At 43.4% G+C, this 19834-nt stretch overlaps 1 protein-coding gene across 1 annotated transcript in view; it reads right to left on the reverse strand.

Moving 5' to 3' along the window:
- Positions 1–10560, reverse strand: part of SLC35D1 (solute carrier family 35 member D1) — a 45579-nt gene extending 35019 nt beyond the window's left edge. The window contains exons 1-7 of the mRNA XM_007528246.3: positions 10017–10560; positions 8602–8635; positions 8415–8501; positions 7505–7572; positions 5183–5254; positions 3766–3834; positions 484–586 (exon numbers count right to left, since the gene is read on the reverse strand). Coding sequence (XP_007528308.1) covers positions 484–586; positions 3766–3834; positions 5183–5254; positions 7505–7572; positions 8415–8501; positions 8602–8635; positions 10017–10219 — 636 coding nt within the window. The 5' untranslated portion in view covers positions 10220–10560. The remainder of the gene's footprint in view (positions 1–483; positions 587–3765; positions 3835–5182; positions 5255–7504; positions 7573–8414; positions 8502–8601; positions 8636–10016) is intronic.
- Between the last annotated feature and the right edge of the window lie 9274 nt (positions 10561–19834).

The raw sequence follows: 19834 nt of genomic DNA on the forward strand, positions 1-19834 counted from the left end.
TAATCCCCACTGGTTCACCATGTCTTTTTGATCCGCCCCCTCTCGTAGTCACCCTGATTTGAACCAGTCTCTTTTCGCTCCACCCTCTCTACGTCACATCCTGTTTCCACCCTACTTGGCGAGTATATGTATATGTATATGTATATGTATATGTATATGTATATGTATATATATATATGGACAGGATTGTGATTATAGATAGTTTAGATAGCTTGGCTTAGATTGTGCTGCGTTCTACATGAATAAAGAGATACTGCTTCCCAGCTCAGCCATGAGTCCCAGGTCGTCTGTCTCCCACCCTCGAAGCTAGCCTGGCATTGTGCCACGTGCGCTTAACCCGTGCGCTACTGCCGACTCCCCCTCCATGTCCTTCTATCCCTCCTAAGAATCTTTCTTCATTCTTGCTTTTCACCCTGATGAGTCAACGTCACCATTCCTAACATCAATAAGCATCTGTTAAAGAAACTTTGGATGGTTACCTACTTTTGAATCTAATTTCTGTTTCACGTATGCACCATTCGCTGCTGTCAGGGCATCATTTATCAGAATAAAAACATATCCTTCCAGGTCAAATGCCAAGTCAGAGCTGAAAAACAGGAGCAACACATTAATAACTTAGTGAAAAGAATGAACACTTAATTTTTTAAAAGATTTTTTTTTAATATTTATTTTTTTATTCCCTTTTGTTGCCCTTGTTTTATTGTTGCAGCTATTATTCTTGTTACTGATGTTGTCATTGCTGGATTGGACAGAAATGCAGAGAGGAGGGGAAGACAGAGAGGGGGAGAGGCAGATAGACACCTGCAGACCTGCTTCACCTCTTGTAAAGCAACTCCCCTGCAGGTGGGGAGTCAGGGGCTCGAACCCGGATCCTTACATCGGTCCTTGTGCTTTGTGCCACCTGCACTTAACCCGCTGTGCTACCGCCCGACTCCCCTAACATTTAATTTTAAATAGGTATGAAAATTGTAAGAATATATTCTTTTTTCATGCCATATCTTTACTAGGGAAATAATAATGCACAAGCTAGTTGACATAGGAGTACCACCTCTTCCCTCCTTCCTTTCAGATTTTATTTATTTATGTATTAATGAGAGAGTGGGGAAAAGAGAGATAAAGAGAACCAGACATTATTCTGGTACATATGTGGCTGGGGATTTCCATGGGAGCTCATGCTTGAGAGTCCAATGCTTGGGGGTGGACAGCATAATGATTATGCAAACTTGAGATTCTCATGCCTGAGGCTCCAAAGTCCCAGGTTCGGGGCCAGGTGGAGGCACACCTGGTTGAGCGCACATGTTACAGTGCGGAAGGACCCAAGTTTAAGCCTCTGGTCCCCACCTGCAGGGGGAAAGCTTCACAAGTGGTAAAGCAGGGCTGCAGGTGTCTCTCCGTCTCTCTCCCTCTCTATCACCCCCTTCCCTCTCAATTTCTGACTGTCTTTATCCAACAGATAATGATTAAAGAAAAAAATATTCAAAGTCCCAGGTTCAAACCCCCTGCACCACCATAAGCCAGAGCTGAGCAGTGCTCTGGTTAAAAGAGAGAGAGAGACAGAGGGAGGGAGAGAGGGAGAGAGAGAGAGAGAGAGAAAACCAGACAGACAGACAGAGAGTCCAATACTTTATACACTGCACCACCTCCCAGACCATGAATATTACACTTCATATCTCTCTATGTACAAAAATATATTCTTATCTAGGTAAAGGAATACTAGATATATTGTGACCTTCTAGTATTCCTTGATTCTTATCATAGTTTGTAATTTCAAGCTCAACAGTGGAGTCCTCGGAAATAAAAAGTAACTAACATTTCACTACAATCACTAGTAATAACCAGCCTTGTAAGTTACTAGCATAATAAGCCACTAGACACAACAATACATTCATAGCAGGCAGAAAGGATGCAGTTGTCAACCACCTCAAAGGTTCACACGAAAGAGGACATATTGCAGAGGTGGTGAGGTAACCAGGTGAAAATGTCAGCATGTAAAGAAAAGGTCTCGCTCAGATCACACTTGAACAATGTCTGAGACGTAGTAGAAATGGAATACTTACAAATGATTGCTTAGAGAGTTGGGGGTAGCACAGCGGTTAAGCGCATGTGGCACAAAGCTCAAGGACCAGTATATGGATCCTGGTTCGAGCCCCCAGCTCCCACATGCAGGGGAGTCGTTTCACCACCAGTGAAGCAGGTCGGCAGGTGTCTATCTTTCTCTCCCCCTCTCTGTCTTTCTCTCCTCTCTCCACCTTATCCAACAACGATGACATCAATAACAACAATAATAAGTACAACAACAATAAAAACAAGGGCAACAAAAGGGAATAAATAAATATTAAAAAAAAAAGATTGCTTAATGAACCTGTGAGGTGTTAACTCACAGGATGTGTGAAACTGAACTTGTACAATTTCATTTACAAGTTAAGTAACCTTGACCAAGTTATTGAATGTAGAACTCAAGTTTCCTCAATTATAACACAGGAAAACTATATCTCCCTGAGCTGTTGTAAAGAGTACATAAAAAATACCTACAAAATTTCAAACATATTCTGTGGTGTACGGTATGTGCTTAATAAACAGAAAAGGGTATGATAAATGCTAAATTATACAAGGCCAGCTTTTAAAAAACCTTTTAATTTTATTGAGGTTGTTTTATTTTTATTTATTTTTTTACCAGAGCACTGAACAGCTCTAGTTTATGGTGGTACAGGGGATTGACCTGGGACTTTGGAGCCTTAGGCTTGACAGTCTGTTTGCATAACCATTATGCTGTCTACCCCTGCCCTGTTTTACTTTTATTTATTTATTTATTTATGTAGTATTGGGTAGATACAGAAATTATTGGATAGAGACAGAGAGAAATTGAGAGAGGAGGAGGGAGAGAGAAAGAGAGACAGAGAGACACCTGCAGCCTTGCTTCACCCCTCGTGAAGCCTTCCCTCTGCAGGTGGGGACCAAGGGCTTGAACCTGGGTCCTTGTTGTAATGTGTGCGCTTAACCAGGTATACCACTGTTCAGCCCCAGAACTGTTGTTTTATATGACAGCTGTTATCTCAAGAGAAAAATATCACTTCTCCCCAAAAGATGTGCCAGTACCCTCATCAACCAAGGGAATTTTGCTTTTTGTGGACCAGGAGGTGGCAGAGTGGATAAGGCATTGGGCTCTCAAGCATGAGGTCCCAAGTTCAATCCCTGGCAGCACATGTACCAGAGTGATGTCTGGTTCTCTCTCTCCTCCTATCATTTCTCATGAATAAATAAATAAAATCTTAAAAAAAAAAAAAAAAGAAAGAAATTTTGCTTTTCTAAATCTAAGAATCTGCTTTTGTCAGGCTTAATCTTAGTTAATGAGATTTAACTTTCAAAGTATTACTGAATACTTTTCAAAAACATAATTCATATTCAGCCTACAAAAAATATTTACGATTGATCATTATCAGGGAGTCAGGCGGTAGCACAGCGGGTTAAGGACCAGAGTAATGATCCTGGTTTGAGGCCCCGGCTCCCCACCTGCAGGGGGAGTCGATTCACAGGTGGTGAAGCAGGTCTGCAGGTGTCTATCCTTCTCTCCCCCTCTCTGTCTTCCCCTCTTCTCTCCATTTCTCTCTGTCCTATCTAACAACAGTGACATCAATAACAACAATAACAATAAGAAGAGCAACAAGGACAACAAAAAGGAAATAAATAAATATTTAAAAAAAAGAAACAACAAAAAAATAATTGATCATTATAAGTCACTTCTAATAAAACAGACATGGATCTTACCTGGCAGCTACAAAGGCTCCAATAATCATTGCAAATACAGTCATCTTGATACCCCAAGAAAAATTCTTCCTACAAAAATGAAAGATGAATGGTTGGCAAGTGATCCACAAAGACATATTTATAACACCAGACAAAGAAATGATATAGTCTCTTTTAAAAGGTTATAAAGAATCACCTATTCATTATTTCCAGTGAGCAAGATAGTTAAAAGAACTTCTTTGATGAAATAAGAACTTAAATTCTCATATATCGGACGACCTGAAAAGTCATGATGTATTTTTACAGAGTGGGGAGTCGGGCAGTAGCGCAGCGGGTTAAGCGCACATGGCGCAAAGCACAAGGACCAGCGTAAGAATCCTGGTTCGAGCCCCCAGCTCCCCACCTGCAGGGGAGTCGGTCCACAGGTGGTGAAGCAGGTCTGCAGGTGTCTGTCTTTCTCTCCCCCTCTCTGTCTTCCCCTCCTCTCTCCATTTCTCTCTGTCCTATCCAACGACGACGACATCAATAACAACAATAATAACTACAACAACAATAAAAAGACAACAAGGACAATAAAAGGGAAAATAAATAAATTTAAAAATAAAAAAAGAAAGAATTAAAAAAAAAAAAAAGAAACATGGAGTGGTCTGGGAGGTGGTACAGTGGATAAAGAAAGCATTGGACTCTCAAGCATGAGGTCCCGAGTTCAATCCCTGGAAGCACATGTACCAGAGTGATTTCTGGTTCTCTCTCTTCTCCTGTCTTTCTTATGAATAAATAAATAAAATCTAAAAAAAAAAAAAGCATAGAAAGATACACAGTGACTTTTCCAATAGCCCAATAATTATATTCATTTTTATGGCTTCTCATTATTCATGAGTTTGACCACTCACAAATTCAAATTTCACACATTTCTCATAAAAGCAGTCCAGACAAATACAATTTAAAACCTTTATCAGTGACTATGCTTTAGCTTTACTCTGGAGTAGTCCAGGAATTCTTAAAAGTATATCTTCAAGAACGCTCAAACAGCTTCCCAAATCCAACTGATAATCTGCCTAATTACTGTTCCATGACATATCAATTCCTAAAGTTTGGGAGATTATTGAAACTTCTCAAAAGAAAAAGCAGAAGTGGGGCCAGGTAATGACATATCTGGTTAAATGCCATGTTATAATGCACAAGGACCCAGGTTCAAGCCCCGGACCCCACCTGCAGGGGGAAAGCTTCACAAATGGTGAAGCAGGGCTGCAGGCATCTCTATCTCCTCCCCACTCTCAATTTCTGTCACTGTCCAATAATAAATAAATTAAATATTAAAAAAAAAAAAGAAAAGAAAAAAGTAGAAGAAAAATAATTTTAACACTGCATATGACCTGGACACCTTTTCAAAGAGATGGAAGTTTCTTAAAGACTAGATAAAATAAATTTAACTCACTTGAGTAAAACTCCTTCAGCAAACATTGTAAACAGGATAGAGAACCTTCGCAGAACTGTAAACATAGGCAAGCTGCATTAAAAAAAAAATAGGTAAAATAAAGTTAAAAAATTATTTTAAAGCTAGCATTCACTAATCCTCTATTTAAAAAAAAATAAGGCTAATCCCTTCTTGTTATATAATTTCCATGACTAATCTGTGATAAACAAACCCCTATTATTCTCTAGAAATAATTCTCAATTTGAAAGACTGAAAGGGCCATTTTAATGAAACTAAGAGAAATAAGACAAGTTATATGAAACAGAAAGAACATGTATTATGGTCCGGGAGATGGTGTAGTGGATAAAGCATTGGACTCTCAAGCATGAGGTCCTGAGTTCAATCCCCGGCAGCACATGTACCAGAGTGATGTCTGCTTCTTTCTCTCTTTCCTCCTATCTTTTTCATGAATAAATACAATCTTTAAAAAAAATAAATAAAACATTGTATCTATTATCAAAAACTAAAAGCATTCATGTTTTCATTTTGTCCTGGTTCTCCGTAAACACATTCAATGATGATTCTGTTAGTCTTTAATAGAAAAAAATGTCTTTTTCCTGTCTGCATGGATGGACCTCTTGTCCCACTCTTTAACCATTCAAACAACATATATGAAAAGCTACATGTCTTTCTCTTTATGCTCAAAGTACTTTGTTCCCACTCAACAGTTTCTTTTAGCATGATATAATTTTTAAATATACCTCTCCTCACGCCAAAGAGTCTTGTATTTAGTTACAATCAAAGACAGAAGGGAGGGATGGGTGACAATGAATCAGTAAGGACACACTCTCTCTCTCTTTCTCTCTCTCTCTTTTACCAGAGCTCTGTCCAGCTTTGACTTAAGGTGGGGATTAAACCTGGGACTTTGGAGCCTCAGGCATGAGAGTCTCTTTGCATAACCATTATGCTATCTATCCTCCACAGAACAAACTCTCTGTAAGCAACTCTCTGTGGCATTTGAAAGAGGCTGATGAGTTGGGAAAGCATACTCCACCTACAATACACCTCACTTTCTCTGGGGGCCCTTTCCAGATATATCATCCAGTTCACTCTGACATATTTCTCCGTTTTAAAGAAACTGGTCTTGTTTTTTTGAACCGTGCCTATGCCTCAGAGGCCTCTCCATGGTTTTAGTCACCTAATATGCCAAAGGTTTAGCGCAACTGAAAGTGGTGATGCCACCACAGGTTTCTGCTAAGCAGTTTTAATATTATGTACACCCAATATATTCTATAGTGAACTGAAGAAGTCAAGAAATGAGAGACGAGTGAATAACAAGGCAATCTGGCCTGGAATAGAGTTACTACTACTTTCTAAAGCTGACTATGTTGCCCATACAGGAATACTACCATGGCAGACAGGAATCATATTTTTGTCAGGGTTCTATTCATTTTTATGGCTTCTCATTATTAATGAGTTTGAACAGTCATAAATTCAAAGATTTTAAAAAAATATTTATTTATTCCCTTTTTTTTGTTGTTGCCCTTGTTCTTTTATTGTGGTTATTATTGTTGTTGTTATTGATGTCATCATTGTTGGATAGGACAGGGAGCAACGGAGAGAGGAGGAGAAGACAGAGAGGGGGAGAGGAAGATAGACACTTGCAGACCTGCTTCACTGCTTGTGAAGCGACTCCCCTGCAGGTGGGGAGCCAGGGGCTCAAACCAGGATCCTTACGTTGATCCTTGGGCTTTGCGCCACGTGAGCTTAACCTGCTGCGCTATCGCCCAACTCCCAAATTCAAAGATTTTTAAATACTTCATGTTACAAGAAAAACTGTAAACATTCTCATACCTCCCCTCTAATTTTTCTAGTGGAATCTGCCTAAGTTGTAATATTTATTAACTGTATTAATAAGCTGGACCCCCCCCCCAGAAGAGATCCTTCACCACTGCAGGCCAGGAAAACAGATGGAACTCTTTTCACAGTATAATGCCAAAGCTAGGAAAAATCAAACAGAAGCTCATCTTTCTCTTAAAACTTAACAAGTTTAAGCAGAAATTGGATTCTCGTTATTTAATTTTTAATTAACAGAAGCATTCTAGTCGGTTCATTTTTTCCAGATTCAAAAACAATGTAGTTGGGCAGGGCAGATAGCATAATGGCTATGCAAATAAACTCTCATGTCTGAGGCTCTGAGGTCCCAGGTTCAATCCCCCACACCAACATAAACCAGAGCTGAGCAGTGATCTGGTGTTAAAACAAAACAAAACAACAATGTACGAACTATCCAACATTCATAATTTTAAAGAATACATTACATTAAAATAAAGTTATCCGTACTTGAGTTTCTTTGTGCTGAACAGTCCTGTGATTTGGTTCCCAAAATATAGTAGAGGTAGTGGGAACGTCTAGAAAATTGTAAAAAGAAATAACAAACTCAATAATATAGATAGCAAAAAAGAGGCCCTTTGAACCAGAAACAATTTTATTTATAGAATCAAAATCCACTGAAACCACAAAATTAGTTCAAACATTCAACTTTGACCCCCTATGACGCACCCAAGCATTATCCCTGGATAAATAGCGCTATTAGGGCAGAAAAGAAGGGAGGGAGGAGAAACTAAGAGAGTGGGAGGGACAGACAGAACCATACTGGATCAAACCCTACTGGAGAGAAATTTCATTTTCTTTAAATATAGTAAGTAACACAGTAGCCTGTGGCTCCAATATCAGCAGTAAAGGAAAAGTAATTGATCCTCGTGTGGAGTTAAGCAGAGGCAAACAGAAGAAGAAAATCAAGGCAACCCCCCACCCCCAACAACGATTAGCTAAATCGAGAAAGCACAGAACTGTCATACTCTCAAGTGTTCATTAGCTAAAACAGAAAACAAGATTTCAGAGGACTCTTTTTCTTAATTTTAGGGAGACTGGAGGACTTTTTTTTCCTTCGACACATTACTACACGTATTTCTTTACCTGAATCATGCCCATTGTGTCACTGTGGATTCAGTGATTTGGGTGATTTCCAGGTTGCCATTTTTTAAAAAAGATTTTTATTTATAAAATGGAAATATTGACAAGACTATAAGAAGGTTACAATTCCACACAATGCCCACCCCCAGAGCTCCGTATCCCACCCACTCCCTTGACAGCTTCCCTATTCTTTATCCCTCTGGGTGTATGGACCCAGGATTATTATGGGGTAGTCCACAGTGTAGTCTTTCAGAATTTTTTTTTTTTTTTTTTTTACCTTTCGAGGTACATTTCTGTCAAGATCAGGAAACTTGACTACTCTGAGTGCCTTTCCCACCCAGAGAACTGCCACTGTAGCCACCATCTGTAAACAGAGAACACAGGCTCAGTGTTCTCCATATAGACACACACACTCACACAAGTTCCAACACCACAAACCGCGAAATGAAGAAGATTCCACTAACCTGGCCAAGTCCAACACATAGTGAGGAAGGAAATCTACAGAGACCATCAAGAAAAGAAGCAGAGAGAAAAAAAAAATGAGTCAAAGTCCTTTGCACATCAGCAATGCATCTTGAGACAAAACACCCCCATAGAACCAGACCCTTATCTTAAAAGAAAACTGATGGGAGTAAAAGGCGGGTGTGTGTGTGTGTGTGTGTGTGTGTGTGTGTGTGTGTGTGTATTTTTTTAATCCCAGCCTTGGGCCAGCCAACCAGGCTGACTTGATAGCCTCAAGCTACAGCTTGTCTCAACTCATCTTGTCCTGCAACTTCACTTGGTTACCTACAATGGATTGTTATTACTTTTTATGTTAAAGGAAATGAAGCCAGGGGCCTGGTGGTGGTGCACCTAGTTAAGCACACACATTACAGTGCACAAGGACACAAGTTCAAGCCCCGAGTGTCGAAGTAGAGCTGCAGGTCTCTTTGTTTCTTCCCCTCTAGCTCCTCCTCCCTCTCAATTTCTATCCTATATATATATATATATATATATATATATATATATATATATATATATTTAAATAAAAAGATTTTTAAAAGCAAGTGAAGACATGGGCAACGGTTGAGGAGGGTGGCGGGGACAGCATGAGAGTGGGCTAACCTGGTCTGAAATGGGGGAGGGGTGCGCAATCCCCCCCAGGGGCTGTCAGTGCAGAGGGGACCCGGAGCCCAGCAGCCGGGAAAGGTGGGGGGGGGCAGCCCTCCCTCGCCCCCTCCAGCCTCGCAGGCTCTGGAGCCCCAGATCAGCCAGGAAGCAACTTGGCGGGGTCGCTCTGCTGGGCGGCTTCCCCGGGAGCTGCAGGACAGGACACGCCGTGCGCGGGGATCTGAACCCGCAGCCCCCACCGCCCTGCTGCCTCCCCTGAGCCCCCCCAGCTGCCTCCCCCAAACCCCCGGCCGCCTCCCCGGAGCCCCCCCATCTGCCTCCCCGGAGACCCCCGGTTACCTCCCCGGAGACCCCCGGTTACCTCCCCGGAGCCCCCATCTGCCTCCCCGGAGCCCCTCGGCCGCCTCCCCGGAGCCCCCATCTTCCTCCCCGGAGCCCCCCATTTGCCTTCCCGGAGCCCCCCATCTGCCTTCCCGGAGCCCCCCGGCCGCCTCTCCGGAGACCCCCGGTTACATCCCCGGAGCCCCCAGCTGCCTCCCCGGAGCCCCCCAGCTGCCTCCCCGGAGCCCCCCAGCTGCCTCCCCGGAGCCCCCCGGCCGCCTCTCCGGAGCCCCCCGGCCGCCTCCCCGGAGCCCCCAGCCGCCTCCCCGGAGCCCCCCGGCCGCCTCTCCGGAGCCCCCATCTTCCTCCCCGGAGCCCCCCAGCCGCCTCCCCGGAGCCCCCGGCCCGCGCGCAACTTAGCCCGGCCGCCACTCGGGCCGCCCCGCACCTGTAGCTGGTGAGCACGCTCTTGTTGACCACCACGATGAGGAAGGAGCTCACGCCGTAGAAGCCGGCGGCCAGCAGCTTGAGGAAGACCGTCAGCGTTTCGGCCGGCGCCATGCCCAGCTCCTCCTCATGTCTGCGCGCCGACGGCTCGGCGGGGGCTTGTCCCGCACCCCGGGCACGCTGACGTCTGTGGACTTCCGCCATCGCTCAGGCCTGCGAGGGGGCGCTGCGGGGCGGCGGCGGCGGCTCCCGGGGCGGGTGGGCTGGCGCGGGGGGTGCTCGCAGGACCGGGATCCGAGGGCCTCGGCAGGACCGTGCGCTCGCCGCCTGGGCTGCTCGATCTGCCGCCGAGCGTCCCCGCCCAGGGGCAGGGGCACCGGGGTGCACACCCTTGCACACTTTGTTCTGGCATTGTGCAACGCGGGGTCAGAGGGTGTGAGGCTGTGTGCCAGATTGGGGCCGGGCTGGGAATGCCAGGGGGTGCCGGGAGGACAGACTGCACGACCCAGATCCCCGGGGGCGGAAAAGAAGAGGCCCAACGGGAACCCATTGTGAGAACCTGCCGCGCCTAGCAGCTAAACCCGGGAACGAAGCGGCACTGCGCATGCGCCCCCGGGCCGGCCGCTGTACCTGGGAGCCCGCCTGGCCCGGGGCTGCGGGGCCGTAATTCCTAGATAAGTACCGCAAGCAGAGGCCTGCTGGCCCTTCTATTCTATGACAGGTGGCAATGGACTTGGGGTGGAGGTGGGGGGTTGTCTAGACTCATTTTGCTTGCTTTTCCTCTCTGTTTGCTGATGGTCAAAGCCTTCAAAATATATCACGTATAAAATACAACATCAAACACTCCTTTTGGAGTATTTGTTTGTTTTTTATTTTTTTCTTGCAAATAGTTAAAAAAAGTTGGCATAATTTCCCATCTCCCTCAAAAGTGGCAAGATAGCCAAACAGTCTGGGGACTGATGAAAAATAAGGGGCGCTGGTGCACCCGGTTAAATGCACATAGTACTAAGCGCAAGGGCCCGGGTTCGAGCCCCTGACTTCCCCACCTGTAGGGGAGACCTTTAACAAGGAGTGTTAGGTCTGCAGGTGACTATTTTTCCTTCCCCCCCCCTTTTTTTTTTTTTTAACCAGAGCATTGCTCAGTCCTGGCTTTTGGTGGTGCAGGGGATTGAATTTGGGACTTTGGAGGCTCAGACATGAGAGGCTTTTTGCATAACCATTATGCTATCTACTCCCGCCCTCTCTCCCTCTTTATCTCCTCTTCCCCTTTCAATTTCTCTCTGTCCTGTCCAATTAAAAAATGGGAAAAATGGCCACCAGGAGCAGTGGATTCTTAGTGCTGGCACTGAGCACCAGCGATAACCCTAAAGGGGAAAAAAAAAAGTGTTGAGAACCTGAAAGGTTTGAATTCCAATTCTAGAATTTTAGGAAATAACCCCCTCATTAGCTGTTTGATTTTAGATCAATTAATTGATTACTCTGACTCGGGTTCTCTATGGATTGTGCCAGTACTGAGCAAATTTTCAATATGTAGTAGCTGTTATTACATTGCAAAAACAAAAGCTTAAGCAAAGAAATGGCATTTTTTGTTTTGTCTTTGTCAGGCCTTCACTGCCCTGGGTCAACTTCTTCAGATAGTAAAAGGCTATAGAGTTATAAGATCGGAAGAGAAGCCAGAGTCTGACTTTTTAGATAGGAAGAGATAGTGCTTGAGCAAAAGACACAACAGTAGTAGGGAGGCTTCGTTCTATGTGGTGGTGCCCAGTTCAAACCAGGCTGGTGAGCCCTGCAAAGTAGATGTACTGTCAAGTAATCTGTTTTGCTGACCCAGCACTTCATTTTAATGGCAAGAAAGAAAACAAGATTTGAATTACTTTTCCATGTATTTCAATTGTGGGGGCTGGGTGGTGGCTCACCTGGTTGAGCGCACAAGGACCCGGGTTCAAGCCACCGGTCCTCACCTGCAGGGGGAAAGCTTTGTGAGTGATGAAGCAGGGCTGTAGGTGACTCCCTATCTCTCTCCATTAACTATATATATATATGTGTGTGTGTGTGTATGTATATATATGCTAATGTAAGACTAAAATTTTTTACACCATCTCAAACTGAATTTGTGTAATAAAACAATAGGTATCAATTTCTCCCTGCACCCACACCCCCTAGAAACTATTATACTCTCTGTCACTATGAATTCGATTATTCTAGGTACTTCAGATAAATGAAATCATCTACTCTTTGCCTGTTCATGCCTGATACATTCAGAGTATAGCATGTGTCAGAATTTCCTTTTTTGTAAAAGTTGAATAGCATTCAATTGACTGCCTTTTCTTAGATATTAATAACATATCTTATTTTTTTTTCAGGTCATCTTGGTTTACTAGCCTATAGTTATTTCACTGCTTTCACCTCCTCAGAATTAATGATCCCACCTCCAAATCACCAATATCTGTCCACCAAAGTGCATTAGGCACGCCTCCCCCGCTTTCTGAAATGATTTCTGCTCTCCAAGTCTTTGTGAGTCTTTGCTTATTTTTGTTGGCTTCATTTTCCTCCTCTGGGTGAAGTCTTTCTCTATCTGCATCCCATGTGAGTTCCTCCAGTCTCGCTTGTAGTCTGGCTTAGTGATGATGAATTGCTTCAGCTGGAACTTGTTTGAAAAGCTCGTTGTACCTCTTTCAAAACCGATGGGTAACCTAGTAGGATAAAGTGTTCTTTGGGTACATGGCTTTTCCACTCAGAATTTTGAATATATCCTGCCACACCTCGCTAACCTTTCCTGTGTCCATTGCAAAACCAGCTGGCAGTTTCATGGTATTTCGCTTTGGGTTGTTATTTAGCAGTGGTAGTGGCATGACTACTCTGTAGTTCAAGGAATAGTCCTCAAAAGAAAAACAAAACAAAACGGGGGGGGGGGGGGGGGAGGCAGGCGGTAGCACAGCAGGTTAAGTGCACATGGTGCGAAGCGCAAGGACCAGCGTAAGGATCCCGGTTTGAGTCCCCGGCTCCCCACCTGCAGGGGGGAGGTCACTCCACAGGCGGTGAAGCAGGTCTGTAGGTGTCTATCTCTCCCCTCTCTGTCTTCCCCTCCTCTCTCCATTTCTCTCTGTCCTATCCAACAACAATGACAAAAATAACAACAACAATAGTAACTGCAACAATAAAACAACAAGGGCAACAAAAGGGGAAAAACTAGCCTCCAGGAGCAGTGTATTGTGGTGCAGGCACCCAACCCCAGCAATAACCCTGGAGGCAAGAGAAAAGAAAACAAACAGACTGACTAACAGTAATTTTCCCAATCCTCAGTGGCTTAATGTAGCTCCTCCTCTGGAATGTCTCAGACCTCCCTACAATCCAACAACTGAAGTGAATCATGGAGTGGTATCCTGGCCAGTGCTTAGACTGCTCAATATTCAATCTTAGTTAATCTTACATTTTTCTGCATTTTACTTGTTTGATGATGATAATAGAGGTTGTCATAGGGGACAATAATTGTCCTTTAGTTGATAGATATACTTTTGCCAGTATGTCTGTTGGCCAATTATATACAGTATTTCTTCTAAAGGTTATCAAGGGGGGGGGTGTGTGACATTAATGCTGTTGCTGTCAGGAGAGATTAGGAGATATGGAGGGGGGGAGTAGATAGCATAATGGTTATGCAAAGGGACTCTCATCCCTGAGGCTCCAATGGCCCAGGTTCAAACCAGATTAGGGAATATCTCTTACTTTTTTGTGTGTAGTTAATTGAGAAGATAAAGTGAGTAAGTAGATAAATTGAGGAAAGTGAAGTATGGGGTAAAGGAGGGGGGTGACTATGCCTAAGTAGTAAATATTTAATTAGGCATTCATTCTATGGTGTGTTCCTTAGGTCTTTCTAATTGCTTGCAACTAAAGTCATGGGCCTCTTGGAACATACCTAAGACAAACTTCCTAACTTCTTTCCACACAAAGACCCCTAATTTCATCTACTCTATTCCTATCTTTTTGGTTCCTGTTTATTAAACAAATTGTCCTGCTTTATATCTTACCACCTTTCAGACACCTAGTTGCAAATGGTGCTATTATGCCATCTAGACTTCCCTGAAGTCTTACCTCTCTAGAGCCCTACCCCACTAGGGGAAGATAGAAATAGGCTGGGGGTATGGATTGACCTGCCAACGTCTATGTCCTGTGGAGAAGCAATTACAGAAGCCAGACCTTCCACATTCTGCACCCAAAAACGAATTTTGGTCCAGGGGGTTGGGCGGTAGCACAGCGGGTTAAGCGCACGTGGTACAAAGCACAAGGACTGGAGTAAGGATCCCAGTTCAAGCCCCAGGCTCTCCACCTGCAGGGGAGTCACTTCACAGGCGGTGAAGCAGGTCTGTAGGTGTCTATTTTTCTCTCCCCCCTGTCTTCCCTTCCTCTCTCCATCTCTCTCTGTCCTATCCAACAACAACAACATCAATAACAACAGCTACAACAATAAAACAACAAGGGCAAAAATGGGAATAAATAAATAAATATTTTTTTTTAAAAAAGGGAGTCAGGCAGTAGTGGTGAAGCAGGTCTGCAGGTGTCTGTCTTTCTCTCCCCCTCTCTGTCTTCCCCTCCTCTCTCCATTTCTTCTTTTTAAAAATATTTTTTATTTTATTTATTCCCTTTTTGTTGCCCTTATTTTTTTATTGTTGTAGTTATTATTATTGTTGTTATTGATGTCATTATTATTGGGTAGGACAGAGAGGGGGAGAGAAAGATACCTTCAGACCTGCTTCACCGCTTGTGAAGCGACTCCCCTGCAGGTGAGGATCCTCTCTCCATTTCTCTCTGTCCTATCTAACAATGATGACATCAATAACTACAACAATAAATAAATTTTAAAAAAAAGATTTTGGTCCATACTCCCAGAGAGGGATAAAAAGAATAGAGAACCTTCCAATGGAGAGGATGGGACACAGAACTCTGGTGGTGGGAGCTGTGTGGAGTTATACCCCTGTTATCTTTCAATCTTGTAATACTTAGTAAATCAATAATACAAAAAAAATTTTTTTGAAGTCTAGATTTGACCCCGGTCCCCACCTGCAAGGGAAAAGTTTCACAAGCGGTGAAGCAGTGGTACAAGTGTCTCTCTGTCTCTATCCCTCTCTCTCTCTCTCCCTTCCCTCTAAATTTCTCTCTGTCCTATCAAATAAAATAAAGTGTTTTTTTTTTATTTATTTATTATTTAAGAAAGGATTAATTAACAAAACCATAGGGTAGGAGGGGTACAACTCCACACAATTCCCACCGCCCAATCTCCATATCCCACCCCCTCCCCCGATAGCTTTCCCATTCTCTATCCCTCTGGGAGCATGGACCCAGGGTCATTGAGGGTTGCAGAAGGTAGAAGGTCTGGCTTCTGTAATTGCTTCCTCGCTGAACATGGGTGTTGACTGGTCGGTCCATACTCCCAGTCTGCCTCTCTCTTTCCCTAGTAGGATGGGTCTCTGGGGAAGCTGAGCTCCAGGACACATTGGTGGTGTCTTCGATCCAGGGAAGTCTGGCCGGCATCCTGATGACACCTGGAACCTGGTGGCTGAAAAGAGAGTTAACATACAAAGCCAAACAAATTGTTGATCAATCATGGACCCAAAGCTTGGAAAAGTGGAGAGGAAGTATTAGGGAGGTACTCACTGCAAACTCTAGTATACTTCTGCTTTCTTACTTTGGTGCCATACTCCAAACTCAGTCAATTTCTGCTTTGCGTTTCTACTTCTTCTTTTTTTTTTTTTACATGCATAACATTCCCCAGATTCCCATTTAGCAATACAACCCCCACTATTTCATTCATCATTTTTCATGGACCTGTATTCTCCCCACCCACCCACCCACCCCAGAGTCTTTTACTTTGGTGTAATACTCCAATTCCATTTCAGGTTCGACTTGTGTTTTCTTTTCTAATCTTGTTTTTCAACTTCGGCCTGAGAGTGAGATCATCCCATATTCATCCTTCTGTTTCTGACTTATTTTACTCAACATGATTTTTTCAAGGTCCATCCAAGATCGGCTGAAAACGGTGAAGTCACCATTTTTTACAGCTGAGTAGTATTCCATTGTGTATATATACCACAACTTGCTCAGCCACTCATCTGTTGTTGGACACCTGGGTTGCTTCCAGGTTTTGACTATTACAAATTGTGCTGCCAAGAACATATGTGTACACAGATCTTTTTGGATGGATGTGTTGGGTTCCTTAGGATATATCCCCAGGAGGGGAATTGCAGGGTCATAGGGTAGGTCCATTTCTAGCCTTCTGAGAGTTCTCCAGACTGTTCTCCACAGAGGTTGGACCAATTGACATTCCCACCAGCAGTGCAGGAGTGTTCCTTTGACCCCACACCCTCTCCAGCATTTGCTGCTGTTACCTTTTCTGATGTGTGACATTCTCACAGGAGTGAAGTGATATCTCATTGTTGTCTTGATTTGCATTTCTCTGACAATCAGAGACTTGGAACATTTTTTCATGTGTTTCTCGGCCTTTTGGATCTCTTCTGTGGTGAATATTCTGTCCAATTCCTCCCCCCATTTTTGGATGGGGTTATTTGTTGTCTTGTTGTTGAGTCTGGTAAGCTCTTTATATATGTTGGTTATTAAACTCTTATCTGATGTATGGCATGTAAAGATCTTCTCCCATTCTGTGAGGGGTCTCTTGATTTGGGTAGTGGTTTCTTTTGCTGTGAAGAAGCTTTTTAATTTGATGTAGTCCCATAGGTTTATACTTGCCTTAGTCTTCCTTGTAATTGGATTCGTTTCATTGAAAATGTCTTTAAAATTTATGCGGAAAAAAGTTCTTCCAATATTTTCCTCTAAGTATCTCATAGTTTCTGGTCTAACATCCAAGTCCTTGATCCACTTGGAATTTACTTTTGTATTTGGTGAAATACAGTGATTCAGCTTCATTCTTCTGCATGTTTCAACCCATTGTTTCCAACACCATTTGTTGAAGAGACTCTGCTTTCCCCATGTAATAGTCTGGGCCCCTTTGTCAAAGATTAGATGTCCAAAATAAAGTGTTTTTTTTTTTTTTAAAGACCTTGTGGTCCAGAAGGTGGTGCAGTGGATAATGCACTGGACCCTCAAGCATGAGGTCTTGAGTTTAATCTCCGGCAGCACATGTGCCAGAGTGATGTCTGGCTCTTTCTCTCTCCTATCTTTCTCATGAATAAATACATAATTAAAAAAAAAAACTTAAAAAAAAGTTAAAAAAAAAGTCTAGATCTGAAAAGATCCTTATTGAAAATTTTGATCAAGTCAGCAAAACAGCTCACTCAGAGAGTACCTGCTTTGCTATGCACGACGCAGGTCAGTCCAGGCCACCTCCAATGGCAGGGACTTTGGAGCTGCAGTTATCTGTCTGTCTGTCTGTCTGTCTATCACCTTTCTACCTACTACCTACCTCTTTACTTGTCTGAATAGAGTCAGCCTATATCAGTGAAGTCTGAGTAATGAGAAAAAATGAATAATTTCCCACCTGCAGGAGAGAAACTGCAGGAGCAGTGAAACATTGTTGCAGTTACCTCTTTTTCTTTCTGTCATTATCTCCTCCTTCCCTCTTAACTTCCCTCAAATTAATAAAGTATTAAAAGTAAGGGGCCGGGTGGTGGAGCACCTGGTTGAGCACACGTTACAGTGTGTAAGAACGCAGGTTCGAGCCCCAGTCCCCATCTGCAGGGGGAAAGCTTTGCAAGTGGTGAAGCAGTGTTGCAGGTAGGTATCTTTCTGCCTCTCTCCCTCTCTACCCAATTTGTTATCTCTATCCAATAAATAAATATAGTGAAAAATTAAAAAAATAAAATGGGAGTAGGGCGGTAGTGCAGTGGGTTAAGTGCAGGTGGTGCAAAGCACAAGAACTGGTGTAAGGATCCTGGTTCTGCCCCCCCCCCCGGCTCCCCACCTGCAGGGGAGTCGCTTCACAGGCGGTGAAGCAGGTCTGCAGGTGTCTGTCTTTCTCTCTCCCTCTCTGTCTTCCCCTCCTCTCTCCATTTCTCTCTGTCCTATCCAACAAGGACGACATCAATAACAACAACAATAAAACAACAAGGGCAACAAAAAGGGAATAAATAAATATTTTAAAAAATCATCATAATAAAATAAAGTATTAAAAGTAAATTCATGAATACAGGTCCAAGAAGGATTCAGAGGACCTAGTGGGGGTTGTATTGTTATATGGAAAACTGGGGAATGTTATGCATGTACAAACTATTGTACTTACTGTTGAATGTAAAACATTAATTCCCCAATTAAAAAAATCAGAAAAAAAGGAATAATAAAAATTTTTAAGAAAGTAAATTCATAATTTTGGGGGGGGGAATAATTGAAATCTTTCTCTGGTATGCAGGCAGGGAATACAAGGGTGAACAGGCTGAAAGTCTTGCATAAACAACTATGAGTTATTATTAGTGCTAGCTGTGGAACCCTGACCTCTTGTATCTCTAGTGTTCTGTTCACTACAGTGAGCTGCCTCTTAGGTAAAAGAAGATATACTTTTTTTTTTTTTTAACCGCTTGGAGTCATTAGAGATGATCTCCCACAGGGGAACCAGAGATTTTTAAATTAGCTCCAGAATTGCAGGAGGAAGCAATCTCATGTTACAGCATGACTGGTTTTGTATTCCTCCTATTCTTGGAATTGGTTGGCTGGGTGAAATTGTCATTTGAGCAGAGTGGGAGAGTTTGGAAAAGCCACTGTAGAATGTGAGGAGGGAAGTCAACACATGTTGAATGAGAAGATGGCTGAGGGGGCCAGGTGGTGGTGCACCTAGTTAAGAGCACACGTTACAATGCTTAAGGACCCAGGTTCAAGCCCTGATTGTGGGGAGCCACATGTGCCCTCAAGGTTGCTATTGGCATGGCCATAGAGTCTGTTAAAAGATAAATTCCTGGGAGTCGTGCTGTAGCGCAGTGGGTTAAGCGCAGGCGGCGCAAAGCACAAGCACCGGTATGAGGATCCCGGTTCGAGCCCCAGCTCCCCACTTGCAAGGGGGTTTCTTCACAATCGGTGAAGCAGGTCAGCAGGTGTGTCTCTTTCTCTCTTCTTCTCTGTCTTCTCCTCCTCTCTCCATTTCTCTCTGTTCTATCCAACAACCACAATATCGGTAACAACAACAATATAATTACAACAATAAAACAACTAGGGCAACAAAAGGCAAAATACCAAAAAAAAAAAAAAAAAAAAAGATCCCGCTTCCCTACACCTTAGAGTCCTTGTTAAAAGATAAGGTCTTTTTCTCCATGAATCACCCAGGACCTTCCAGATAACGGCTGACTACCATGACAAATAATATAGTAATAATAAATGAATAGGAAAGATACATCCCCCAATACTCAGTTGGCTAAGGCACCAAACCTCTTTTTCTATAAAGCATTCAAATCAGATGCCCTGATAACCATGAGAAGCAGATTGTTTGTGTTTCTTCCACAGGAATCCTGGAAAAAACCATCTGGACCCCTGCACACCTTGACATCACCCACTAGATGGCACAACTACAATGGCACAACCCCTCCCCCCCCGAAACCCTAGATGTCACCTGACGCGATCTGAAGAACCTGATTCACAGACTCCAAGGACAGAACTTTTTTACTGCCTGTCTGCCTTTCCTGCTTCTGCTTTGCCTGTCACGTTTTGGCGGTTCCAGCTCACAATCTACAGAAAAGCGGAATTCCAGAGGCTGACCTTCCTCATGCAGCATTTCATCCCCTGCCATTTCTCCCCCTAGTCGCCTACTTTGGACTGAGACTTCTATTGGACTTGCTGGTATACCCTTTGGACACTTTAGACAATTTTACAGTAGCTTCCTTCCCTTCG

The sequence above is a fragment of the Erinaceus europaeus genome, chromosome 13 (assembly GCF_950295315.1).
Source record: "Erinaceus europaeus chromosome 13, mEriEur2.1, whole genome shotgun sequence".
Taxonomy (NCBI): domain Eukaryota; kingdom Metazoa; phylum Chordata; class Mammalia; order Eulipotyphla; family Erinaceidae; genus Erinaceus; species Erinaceus europaeus.